Genomic DNA, 13,215 nt, shown 5'->3' with positions numbered 1-13,215 from the left:
TCTTATCCAGAGCGACTTACAAAATGGCGGATTCACCTTATGATATCCAGTGGAACAACCACTTTACAATAGTGCATGTAAATCTTTTAAGGGGGGGGGGTTAGAATGATTACTTTATCCTATCCTAGGTATTCCTTAAAGAGGTGGGGTTTCAGGTGTCTCCGGAAGGTGGTGATTGACTGCTGTCCTGGCGTCGTGGGGGAGCTTGTTCCACCATTGGGGTGCCAGAGCAGCGAACAGTTTTGACTGGGCTGAGCGGGAACTGTGCTTCCTCAGAGGTAGGGAGGCGAGCAGGCCAGAGGTGGATGAACGCAGTGCCCTTGTTTGGGTGTAGGGCCTGATCAGAGCCTGAAGGTACGGAGGTGCCGTTCCCCTCACAGCTCCGTAGGCAAGCACCATGGTCTTGTAGCGGATGCGAGCTTCAACAGGAAGCCAGTGGAGAGAGCGGAGGAGCGGGGTGACGTGAGAGAACTTGGGAAGGTTGAACACCAGACGGGCTGCGGCGTTCTGGATGAGTTGTAGGGGTTTAATGGCACAGGCAGGGAGCCCAGCCAACAGCGAGTTGCAGTAATCCAGACGGGAGATGACAAGTGCCTGGATTAGGACCTGCGCCGCTTCCTGTGTGAGGCAGGGTCGTACTCTGCGAATGTTGTAGAGCATGAACCTACAGGATCGGGTCACCGCCTTGATGTTAGTAGAGAACGACAGGGTGTTGTCCAGGGTCACGCCAAGGTTCTTAGCACTCTGGGAGGAGGACACAATGGAGTTGTCAACCGTGATGGCGAGATCATGGAACGGGCATAGACTGACCAGGTGAATCCAGGTGAAAGCTATTGTTCCTTATTGATTTTACTTGTAAAACCCACTTCAATCAGTGTAGATGAAGGGGAAGAGAAGGGGAAGAGACAGGTTAAAGAAGGATTTTTTATGTGTGCCATTCAGAGGGTGAAAGGGCAAGACAAAATATTTAAGTGCCTTTGAATGGAGTATAGTAGTAGGTGCCAGGCGCATTGGTTTGAGAGTGTCAAGAACTTCAACGCTACTGGGTTTTCACGTTCAACAGTTTCCCGTGTGTATCAAGAATGGTCCACCACCCAAAGGACACCCAGCCAACTTGACACAACTGTGGAAAGCATTGAAGTCAACATGGGCCAGCATCCCTGTGGAACGCTTTCGACACCTTGTAGAGTCCATGACCCAACAAATTGAGGCTGTTCTGAGGGCAAAAGGGAGTGCAACTCAATATTAGGAAGGTGTTTCTAATGTTTGTACATATTAATTAAATCTGATGTCAACCAGATGTCATCAAACAGGCACCAACTCACATCAACAAAACTCTTCAATACGTTAATATTGAACAATTTCACCACAATCTCTCTATCTTTTTCTCTCTCTCACACACACACACACACAATGTGTGATTGACTATAAGATATGCATAAGGTTATCCTTAGTTGAGGAGGGCCTGATGCAAAGTGCACATTGGATTTATGTGATACAGAACGCCTGAACGTATCTCATAATAATGACTTACTATCATATAATTATGACTTACTATCTCATAATTCGTAGTCAGATGTTATTTTTGGGTGGCGGGAACGAGCTTCCATACATACTCATGGTCACCTCAAGTATTTACAGTAACATTTTTGACCTATGTATTCAATTTTAAGCATTTTGATAGAAGTCTATTGCCATAGACTAACCTCTTGAATGTTGCTGTATTATATTGTGATTTTTTTAAACCAAAGGTATATACGAACTAAGAATCTGCCTCTGTGTACGATATTTGTCTTTCAAGTATTTTGTCAAGTGTATTGTAATTTGTATGTTATCCCAAATAAAATCAAAATTCCTTGTTTTTTATATAGAACCGTGATTATGTTGGTCGTCATTTCAAAGTTCAGGTCAGATACAGTTCATCTTCCAAATAAACTGCACATGTTCTCATACTTGAAATGCTGTGTTGTGTCTGCCATTGCCCTGACAGTCTTGTGACTGGTTTGTGACTGATGTTTGTTTGCTTTTGGACTCAAATGTTATCTAGTAACGAAGATTGTCTATCATATTGACAAGATAGTCAAGTGACCGCTTTAACAATGGAAATACGTGTCCTCAAATATGGAAGGCGGATGGGAAGAGGCGAGATCAGGTGGGACCATTCTATCCAATGAGAGGGCAGATATGCTGTGAACAACAGGCCATAGAAATAGATAGAGGACTCATCTTTGCATCTGTGCCATTATAACGTCTGTGACTGCATTTTAAAGTAGTTCGTTTTCTTCTTCGGCTGATTTCTCCTAACTCAATGGAATCCCCAATCAGTTGACTACTTTAAAATGGTGGAAGCCCTCAATGGCAATGTCCATGCTAAAACGGGTTATATCCATGATGAGTCCTCTATCTATCGCTATGACAACAGGGCTCCCGAGTGGCGCAGCGGTCTAAGGCACTGAATCTCAGTGCTAGAGGCGTCACTGCAGACCCAGGTTTGATTTCAGGCTGTGTTACAACCGGCAGTGATTGGAAGTCCCATAGAGCAGCGCACAATTGGCCCAGTGTCATCTGACAATTAAATAGACTCTGCAAATAGACTCTACTTTGTCTCTATACTGACGCTTAGCTTGTTTGATTGCCTTGCGGAGGGAATAGCTACACTTTGTATTCGGTCATGTTTCCGGTCACCTTGCCCTGATTAAAAGCAGTGGTTCACGTAACCCAAATTGCACTAGTCACTTTAATAATGTCTACATATCTTGCATTACTCAATTCATATGTATACAGCTGTGGCCAAAAGTTTTGAGAATTACACAAATATTAATTTCCACAAAGTTTGCTGCTTCAGTGTCTTTAGATATATTTCTCAGACGTTACCATGGAATACTGAAGTATAATTACAAGCATTTCATAAGTGTCAAAGGCTTTTATTGACAATTACATGAAGTTGATCCAAAGAGTCAATATTTGCAGTGTTGACCCTTCTTTTTCAAGACCTCTGCAATCCGCCCTGGCATGCTGTCAATTAACTTCTGGGCCACATCCTGACTGATGGCAGCCCATTCTTGCGTAATCAATGCTTGGAGTTTGTCAGAATTTGTGAGTTTTTGTTTGTCCACCCGCCGCTTGAGGATCGACCACAAGTTCTCAATGGGATTAAGGTCTGGGGAGTTTCCTGGCTATGGACCCAAAATATTGATGTTTTGTTCCCCGAGCCACTTAGTTATCACTTTTGCCTTATGGCAAGGTGCTCCATCATGCTGGAAAAGGTATTGTTCATCACCAAACAGTTCCTGGATGGTTGGGAGAAGTTGCTCTCAGAGGATGTGTTGGTACCATTCTTTATTCATGGCTGTGTTCTTAGGCAAAATTATGAGTGAGCCCACTCCCTTGGCTGAGAAGCAACCCCACACATGAATGGTCTCAGGATGCTTTACTGTTGGCATGACACAGGACTGATGGTATGTCACAGGACTGATGGTAGCTCACCTTGTCTTCTCCGGGCAAGCTTTTTTCCGGAGGACCCAAACAATCGGAAAGGGGATTCATCAGACAAAATGACTTTACCCCAGTCCTCTGCAGCCCAATCCCTGTACCTTTTGCAGAATATCCGTCTGTCCCTGATGTTTTTCCTGGAGAGAAGTGGCTTCTTTGCTGCCCTTCTTGACACCAGGCCATCCTCCAAAAGTCTTCCCCTCACTGTGCGTGCAGATGCACTCACCTGCCTGCTGCCATTCCTGAGCAAGCTCTGTGCTGGTGGTACCCCGATCCCGCAACTGAATCAACTTTAGGAGACGGTCCTGGCGCTTGCTGGACTTTCTTGGGCACCCTGAAGCCTTCTTCACAACAATTGAACCGCTCTCCTTGAAGTTCTTGATGATCCGATAAATAATTGATTTAGGTGCAATCTTACTGGCAGCAATATCCTTGCCTGTGAAGCCCTTTTTGTGCAAAGCAATGATGACAGTATGGGTTTCCTTGCAGGTAACCATGGTTGACAGAGCAAGAGCAATGATTCCACGCACCATCCTCCTTTTGAAGCTTCCAGTCCGTTATTTGACCTCAATCAGCATGACAGAGTGATCTCCAGCCTTGTCCTCGTCAACACTCACACCTGTGTTAATGAGAAAATCACACACATGATGTCAGCTGGTCATTTTGTGGCAGGGCTGAAATGCAATGGGAATGTTTTTTGGGGATTCAGTTCATTTGCATGGCAAAGAGGGACTTTGCAATTAATTGAAATTCATCTGATCACTCTTCATAACATTCTGGAGTATATGCAAATTGTCATCATACAAACTGAGGCAGCAGACTTTGTGAAAATGTATATTTCTGTCATTCTCAAAACTTTTGGTCACGACTGTATACTATATTCTATACTATTCTACTGCATCTAAATCTTTGTCGCTCTGCCATTACTAGCCCATATATTTATATATTCTTAATTCCATTCCTTTACTAGATATGTGTGTATTGGGTATATGTTGTGAAATTGTTAGATATTACTTGTTAGATATTACTGCACTGTCGAAGCTAGAAACACAAGGATTTCGCTACACCCACAATAACATTTTCTAAACACTTGTATGTGACAAATAAAATGTGATTTGGATATAGTGGTATAGACTGGTCGTGACCGGTCTCACAGTGGCGGTGTTATTTGGTTGCGATCCGCCAATAAACCCCCCCCCCAATCCGTTAAACGTCATCAGTCTGCGACACTGCCTGTCTAGCCATTATAGGACCCAACTCACATGTCAATGCGTGCAATTTGTATGTAACTTTTGGTTCTTTACGAAGTGTTTTTGAACACTTTAGAGTTGTACATTACATTGAATGTTGTTACTAGAACGTTGTCAACAATGAGTTCTCAAATCACTTGTGTTGGATGGGTGAAGCGTGGCGTTTCGAAGGAAACACCAGATAAGGTAAGTAGCTAGCTAAATTGCCAACAAGACAGAAAATAAGTCTGTGGTGTTTTCATTACCGTTTACTCTAGGAGCCTAACTGAAGCAAACGAAAAGGGGAGGGACCTACCAGAATTTGGCCAATAGAAACTCTCGTTTTCGTTGCAAAACGTTTGTTCGGGGAGTAAACTGTTTCAGTTGCAAAACGTTTTGCCATGGAATCCGATTAATAGCTAGCAAGCTAGTTAATACGTTCTGTTGTAATTACAGCATTTATAGTATATAAGTACCATAATTCATGCAAATAAAATGAATGGCACCAGTTAGGTAATGTCTGTTTTAACCTGTTGCCACATTTTGTTACAGGTGGAGTTGAGCAAAGAAGAATTGCAACACATTATAGCAGAGGCAAAAGAACAATTGGGGTTAGTGGAGTTTTTGGATGACTTACTTGACATAACTTTTTTTGTTTGTTTGAAGGGCTTCAGAAAAGAACACTGACCTAAGTGGGACTATGAGACTGAAACTGCTATTCAAACTCAGTCAATATAGGAAATTAATTGAAAAGTGTAGCTAAATGTTTGAAATACTCATTATTTCTGCACCAGCGACGTGACTCAGAAATAATTTCCTCAATGGTGTGGGTTTCATCAAATCAAACGAGTTAAAAATGAAATTGACCACAACATTATAAATGGTGATTTCTTTGAAATCTTGTTCAGGATTAGCAATTAATGTATTTGTGTCAATGTAAACGTCCTCTCACTGTCAACTGTGTTTATTTTCAGCAAACTTAACATGTGTAAATATTTGTATGAACATAACAAGATTTAACAACTGAGACATAAACTGAACAAGTTCCACAAACATGTGACTAACAGAAATGGAATAATGTGTCCCTGAACAAAGGGGGATCAAAAGTAACAGTCAGTATCTGGTGTGGCCACCAGCTGCATTAAGTACTGCAGTGCATCTCCTCATGGACTGCACCAGATTTGCCAGTTCTTGCTGTGAGATGTTACCCCACTCTTCCACCAAGGCACCTGCAATTTCCCAGACATTTCTGGGGGGAATGGCCCTAGCCTTCACCCTCCTATTCAACAGGTCCCAGATGTGCTCAATGGGATTGAGATCCGGGCTCTTCGGCTGGTAATGGCAGAACACTGACATTCCTGTCTTGCAGGAAATCACACACGGAACGAGCAGTATGGCTGGTGGCATTGTCATACTGGAGGGTCATGTCAGGTTGAGCCTGCAGGAAGGGTACCACATGAGGGAGGAGGATGTCTTCCCTGTAACGCTCAGCGTTGAGATTGCCTGCAATGACAACAAGCTCAGTCCGACGATGCTGTGACACACCGCCCCAGACCATGACGGACCCTCCATCTCCAAATCGATCCCGCTCCAGAGTACAGGCCTCGGTGTAACGCTCATTCCTTTGATGATAAACGCAAGTCCGACCATCACCCCATGTGAGACAAAACCGTGACTTGTCAGTGAAGAGTCCTGTCTGGTCCAGCGACGGTGGGTTTGTGCCCATAGGCTACATTGTTGCCTGTGATGTCTGGTGAGGACCTGCCTTACAACAGGCCTACAAGCCCTCAGTCCAGCCTCTCTCAGCCTATTGCGGACAGTCTGAGCACTGATGGAAGGATTGTGCGTTCCTGGTGTAACTCGGGCAGTTGTTGTTGCCATACTGTACCTGTCCCGCAGGTGTGATGTTTGGATGTACCGATCCTGTGCAGGTGTTGTTACATGTGGTCTGCCACTGCGAGGACTATCAGCTGTCCCTCCTGTCTCTCTGTAGAGCTGTCTTAGGCGTCTCGCAGTACGGACATTGCAATTTATTGCCCTGGCCACATCTGCAGTCCTCATGCCTCCTTGCAGCATGCCTAAAAGGCTGACTACACCGCTCGCATGCGCGTGCGTTGCAAAATAAATGTAGACATCTATATTATTCAATTATTGCACCCACACTGCTCGTGCGCGCCAACGAGCATCTGCGTTGACAAGGGCTAAAATAGAAGTCAGTTCTATTTGTGACGCAGATTGCGCTGCAAGTCCTGCTCTCCTCATTGGTTTATAGAAGCAGGTACCCACGTGCCATCTCCTCATTGGTTATACCCACGTGGGTGACTGAAAGACGAATAAGGGCAGTGGCAGTAATGCACCTAATTTATGAAAGTTGCCAAGAGAAGGAAAAGGCCTAGAAGGAGGAGAGATGACTAGAAACGATTCGGTTGACCGTTTTATGTGTGGATTAATTGTCGGAGTAGAGGACCTTGTGCATTTCAGGTAAAATAACAACTCAATGTTTATATTCCAGAACAAATTAACTAGCAACAGCAAGCTAGCTAAATAGGAAAAATTTGCTAGCAAGTGCAAGCTAGCTAACTAAATTGCCATAAATGTTTAATGCTTTTCGACCTGTCCCCAAATTAATGTAATTGGTTCAGTTAGTTTTGATATTTTAACCTGCGTGTCGTGATCGCGTTTGGTGTGGGGGGGACAAAATACATTTATGCACGATGGCGCACGTGCACAGCCGGTTTGGGTTCCGTGTTAGGCACGTTCACGCAGATGAGCAGGGACCCAGGGCATCTTTCTTTTGGTGTTTTTCAGTCAGTAGAAAGGCCTCTTTAGTGTCCTAAGTTTTCATAACTGTGACCTTAATTGACTACCGTCTGTAAGCTTTTAGTGTCTTAATGACCATTCCACAGGTGCATGTTCATTAATTGATTATGGTTCATTGAACAAGCATGGGAAACAGTGTTTAAACCCTTTACAATGAAGGTCTGTGAAGTTATTTGGATTTTTATGAATTATCTTTGAAAGACAGGGTCCTGAAAAAGGGATGTTTCTTTTTTTTGCTGAGTTTATTTGTGTTTACTCAGTGAACGCGTAGGTGAAGAGGAGGATGAGGAGGATGAAGGCATGGCCAGCGGGCAGGAACAGAGTGACGAGGCAGAAGCTGTTCAGGGACAGGAGCCAGAGCAAGATGAAAATGAAGCAGGAAGGGAGGAAGCTGATGAACTAGCAAAGTATGGTTTGGATAGATATGATGAGGAAGACTCGGGTAAATATAGTTTCTGCATCTGCTCTCAGATTATGTCTGATCTTAAATTCATGGGTTATCTCTCTCTGTTAATATGCCAAGAGGACTGTGTTAATCACTGTTTTGTTTTTTCCCCAAATAACTCTCTTACTGTTCCATCTTTTTTTTCTGGCACAGTGACTGCCAACCTTGGTGACAGCCTTGCCGGCCTCACAGTGTTCAGCACCAATGAGGAGGATCCTTACATTACCATCAAAGACACAGTGAGTCCAGGGCTGTGTGCCAGTTCAGAGTGATGAAACATCTCACCAGTCTGGTTTGGTACCAACTAGTAGTGCATGCCAAGCATATCACATAAAATGTGTTTTATTATCACACACCGGATAGGTGCAGTGAAATGTGTTGTTTTACAGGGTCAGCCATAGTAGTACGGCGCCCCTGAAGCAAATTGGGGTCAAGTGCCTTGCTTAAGGGACATCGGTAGATTTTTCACCATGTCTGCTCGGGTATTCGATCCAGCGACCTTTCGGTTACTGGCCCAACCCTGCTAGGCTACCTGCCACTTAAAAAATCCGTATTGTTCTAAATGACATAATTGATGCGATACCAATAAATAGAAACAATAAGTTTATAATGTACACCACAGTATTTTTTTATTTTTTATTATCCTTTAAACAGCTACTACTAGTTTGATTGTTGTAGCCATCAATTGTCCCATTGAATAAACTTCACATTTCTCTAGTATAGGCTACTTATCGTAATGAACGATATCAGCAAAATGTCTGCGATAAGTGGTTGGTGTCGATAATTTCCGGTTTATCGTCTCCGCTCTTCATTTCTGGTAATTCTGTGTCATTCAGACTTGGTTGTTATCTTTTCTTTGTGTCTCCAGGATCAGTATGAGCGAGAGGACTTTCAAATCAAGCCCAATGATAACCTCATCATTTCAGGCAGAGCAGAGAAGGACTGCTGCAACCTGGAGATTCACGGTGAGTTACAGAGACTGTTCTACCTGGAAATTTGACTCTCAGCTTAGACTTACAAACTCCTGCTTCACAGCATCAAATAGTATCAGTGTAGACATAGTGAGTGTACCAAACATGCTCTTTCCATGACATAGACTGACAAACAAGCGATCATAGCTTTCATCTGACGTCAAATCCACTTCAATCAGTGTAGGTGGAGGAGCCGGGTTAAAGGAGGATTTTTAAACCTTGGGACATGGATTGTGTATGTGTGCCAATCAGAGGGTGAATGGGCAAGACAAAATATTTAAATGCCTTTGTACGGGGTATGGTAGCAGGTGCAAGGCGCAATGGTTTGTGTCAAAAACTGCAACGCTGCTGGGTTTTTCATGAACAGTTTCCCGTGTGTATGAAGAATGGTCCGTCACCCAAAGGACATCCTGCCAATTTCCCACCACATAGGCCAGCATCCCTGTGGAACGCTTTTGAAACTTTGCAGAGTCCATGCCCTGACGAATTGAGTCTGTTCTGAGGGGAAGGGGGGGAGGGGGTTGCAACTCAATATTATGAAGATTTTCCTAACGTTTGGTATACTCTGTGTACATGCCAGTGTAAAAACAAAGGCTGTTTTAATGAATGTATTTATTTGCCTCTGCACAGTATACAACGCCGAGGAGGAATCCCTCTATGTTCACCATGACATACTCCTGCCAGCCTATCCATTGTGTGTGGAGTGGCTTAACTTTGACCCTAGTCCAGAAGGCACAGGTGAGTGAATTAACTTTTTATAGTGTTGAGTGGATTCTCAGGTTTGAGTTAAGCTCAAACAGCAGTTTATCTCAACCCGACTCTGCGAAATGGACTTTCAATTCAGTGTTTTCTCAGCGTATAACATGTTGTTTTTTGACTTCACATTAACTCCATCCGTTTGTACAGGCAATTATGCGGCTGTAGGCAACATGACACCGCAGATCGACGTGTGGGACCTGGATGTGGTGGACTGCCTAGAGCCTGCCTTCACCCTGGGGAGCAAGAAGGCCTCCAAGAAGAAAAAGAAAAGCAAAAAGGTCATTTTTCCACAAGGACTTGGATGTGGTAGTTTCTACTGTTATGGTGTTGGTGTCTCCTCACTATGGCCCGTATCCTAACATGCAATTAGAATTTTTAGACTGCAGCAGAGCCAGTGGAAGGTCATACAGACGCTGTACTGGACTTATCCTGGAACAAACTGGTCCCGTGAGTCATATTGGAGTTGTTCCCGTTACCCTTCACCCCTAGCCCCAGACCTTTCCACTCATGTCAGTGTAACCACACAATCAAAATGTCACTTGCGTTGTAACAAACCTACCCTCCACCTTTACTCTGAGTTTCTGTGTGTTGCTTCTCTTTTCCACAGCAACGTCTTGGCCAGTGGGTCAGCCGACGAAACCGTGATCCTGTGGGATCTGGCACAGGGTAAGCCGGCAACAACACTGCGCAGACACACTGACAAGGTATGTGTATCCAGTCATCACAGCCTGTTTAACTTCTCATAATGGACCTACTGTAAATAAACAAAAATATGATTTGAAGTTGATTTTGGGTGTAGCCTGCCTGCTTACTTGTAATGTTGATCTCAAACATTAAAGTCAAGTCCCTTTTAGGTTCAGACGTTGATGTTCCACCCCTTTGAAGCTCAGACCCTGATATCAGGATCATACGATAAGTATGTCCAATCTTAATCTGTTACAACCTCTGAAATTGTCAATTAATTGTCATCTGCTGTATATAGGAGGTCAGGATTGTGAATGTACAAAACTAACAAGTCTTAACCTGCGTCGTCTTCCTCTGGCCAGGTCGGCAATCCTGTATGACTGCCGCAGCCCGGACAGCAGCCATCGCACTTGGAGGTTTAGCGGGCAGGTGGAAAGGGTCGCCTGGAACCACTTCTCGCCCTGCAACTTCCTGGTAAGCTGCCCTCTTGCCACCTCTCACATAGCATATTGGCTAACTTTCACATGGAAAATGCTTGGTGCACTTTCCTGTTTCCACTCTCACTGATGTTTGGCTGTGTTTTAGGCGAGCACAGAGGACGGCTTTATTTACTGTCTGGACGCACGCTCGGACAAGCCAGTGTTTACGCTAAGGGCACATGACGGAGAGGTGTCAGGTGGGTGTGGTCACAGGCCAATTTCTGCCCCTACTTCCTCTAGCCCCTACCCCTTCATATTCAGACTTTAAAATACTGGATGAGTACTGGTACACAAACATGGCATTCAAGGTCAGGGAAACAGAATTGAAGTCAGTTGTCTCTGGCCCCGTAGGCTTGGACCTTAGCAGCCAGATCCGGGGATGCTTGGTCACCTCGTCAGCAGACAAACACGTCAAGATTTGGGACATCTTGGGGAACAAGCCCAATCTAGTTCACACCCGGGACATGAAAATGGTAACGATGGTTTCTGTCCCTGTAATCATTGCCATGTCATTGCAATAAGATCCATCACGTTTCTGTCTTAACAGCAAAAGTTTGGGTGTGTGCTGTATATGTGGCTGTTGCGGTGAAATGCTCCCTTTCTGTTGATAGGGGGTGCTGTTCTGTGCAGCGTGCTGTCCTGACATGCCCTTTGTATATGCCTTTGGGGGACAGAGGGATGGCCTGCGGGTTTGGGACATAAGTGATGTGGCAGCAGGTACAGTTTCAATGTCATTACCTTCTGCTCTAGGCCTGACAAGGAGCCGAGTCCATCATGTATTTTCTTTTTGTTCCAGAAAAATATATATATTTAGAATATGGCAACTAGCCTTTACACTTTTTTTAATCAATCACCCAAATGTATTTAAAGCCCTTTTTACATTAGCAGATGTCACCAAGTGCTATACAGAAACCCAGCCTAAAACCCCAAACAGCAAGCAATGCAGATGTAGAAGCACAGTGGCTACGAAAAACTACCTGTTCAATACAGAGGGATAGTATCTCTCTCCCTCTGTATTGAACATCTATTTATTATGGGCTTTGACTGTTAAGTTTATATAGCTATCATCTCTCCTGCTTGGTAGTAGAGTCATGGGTTTGTATAGCTGTGTCCGCTTGGTCACTGAGGTGTTATATCAGTAGCTGATGGTCATCAACATGGTGTGTTTGTGTGTACGTGACCGAGTATGTTCACTGACTTTCTTTGCGTGTTGTCTCCAGTCGCTGAGGTGTTTGGCAATCGGGAGCGGTTGGTGGCAACCACAGCGCCTGAGGCATCCAGCAGCACTTCCTCCACAGCAGATATGGAGCTTTCCTAGTGAGCCACTCTGGACCAACTTCCAATCAACAGAGCGGTACCTTGGACTTACACAGAGAGATCCACATAGCCAAAGACTTTGTCAACCTGGGACCAAGAAGGCACTTAAAAAACATTGCCAGAGCTGTGGATGGACTTTCTCTCTTCAAACTTTTCTTTTAAAACAGATCTCCTAATAGTTCAGTGCCACATAAATATTTGTTTTGTGAGCTAAAATGTCTTTGCAACAAGGAAGGTCAATATTTATCTGAATGTATATGGCAAAATAATTCAATAGATATTTGTTTTTGACTAACAATCAATGAAATAACTATTGAAATGTGATTTTGAATGCACAGGTATCTGGTTTAGTGTCATAGATGATTATTTGTGTAGGACTTTGCTAATCTTGGCCTGAAATTTGCTAATCTTGGCCTTCCCTCCCCGAATAAACGATGCGTTATGTCAGTGACATTTCTGCATTGGTTAAATTAGAAATCTGAAATACCTACTCAAACATTGACTGAAAGGCCCATCAGGGAAAAATGGTAAAGAAATACGAATTTGACCAACTTGTGAAAAATATACAGTACCAGTCAAACGTTTGGACACACCTACTCATTCCAGGGTTTCCTTTGTTTTTACTATTTTCTACATTGTAGAATAATAGTGAAGACATCAAAACTATGAAATAACACATATGGAAGCATGTAGTAACCAAAAAATTTTTAAACAAATCATATATTTTGTATTTGAGATTGTTCAAAGTAGCCACACTTTGCCTTGACAGCTTTGTACACTCTTGGTATTCTCAACCAGCTTCATCAGGAAGTCACCTGGAATGCATTTCAATTAACAGGTGTGCCTTAATTTGTGGAATTTCTTTCCTTAATATGTTTGAGCCAATCAGTTGTGTTGTGACAAGGTAGGGGTGGTATACAGAAGATAGCCCTATTTGGTGAAAGTCCATATGGCAAGAACAGCTCAAATAAGCAAAGAGAAAAGATAGTCCATCATTCCTTTAAGACATGAAGGTCAGT

At 43.6% G+C, this 13,215-nt stretch overlaps 1 protein-coding gene across 2 annotated transcripts; it reads left to right on the top strand.

Moving 5' to 3' along the window:
- The first annotated feature begins 4,721 nt into the window (after positions 1 to 4,721).
- Positions 4,722 to 12,673, top strand: LOC106609530 (periodic tryptophan protein 1 homolog). 2 transcript variants are annotated; one of them, XM_045722189.1, is made up of 15 exons: positions 4,722 to 4,928; positions 5,274 to 5,332; positions 7,802 to 7,983; positions 8,140 to 8,225; positions 8,855 to 8,951; positions 9,588 to 9,695; positions 9,864 to 9,994; positions 10,096 to 10,163; positions 10,324 to 10,420; positions 10,571 to 10,632; positions 10,763 to 10,874; positions 10,986 to 11,076; positions 11,231 to 11,352; positions 11,491 to 11,596; positions 12,100 to 12,673. In XM_045722189.1, the coding sequence occupies exons 1-15, from the start codon at positions 4,863 to 4,865 to the stop codon at positions 12,195 to 12,197; spliced, it is 1,485 nt and encodes a 494-aa protein (XP_045578145.1). In that variant the 5' UTR covers positions 4,722 to 4,862; the 3' UTR covers positions 12,198 to 12,673. The 2 variants fall into 2 exon arrangements, with proteins under 2 accessions (XP_045578145.1, XP_045578143.1); XM_045722187.1 differs by having other exon boundaries at positions 7,802 to 8,225.
- The last annotated feature ends 542 nt before the right edge of the window (positions 12,674 to 13,215 follow it).

Source organism: Salmo salar, chromosome ssa07 (assembly GCF_905237065.1).
Source record: "Salmo salar chromosome ssa07, Ssal_v3.1, whole genome shotgun sequence".
Classification (NCBI taxonomy): Eukaryota; Metazoa; Chordata; class Actinopteri; order Salmoniformes; family Salmonidae; genus Salmo; species Salmo salar.
The sequence above is the reverse complement of the archived record's forward strand: the minus strand, read 5'-3'. Positions and strand labels throughout refer to the sequence as shown.

Excerpts from the sequence above, each read along its gene's own strand:
- LOC106609530 (XM_045722187.1), top strand. The coding sequence starts at position 4,863 with ATGAGTTCTCAAATCACTTGTGTTGGATGGGTGAAGCGTGGCGTTTCG. Across the intron at positions 8,226-8,854 it reads ACATTACCATCAAAGACACA|GATCAGTATGAGCGAGAGGA; the intron begins GTGAGTCCAGGG and ends TTGTGTCTCCAG. Across the intron at positions 9,696-9,863 it reads CCCTAGTCCAGAAGGCACAG|GCAATTATGCGGCTGTAGGC; the intron begins GTGAGTGAATTA and ends CCGTTTGTACAG.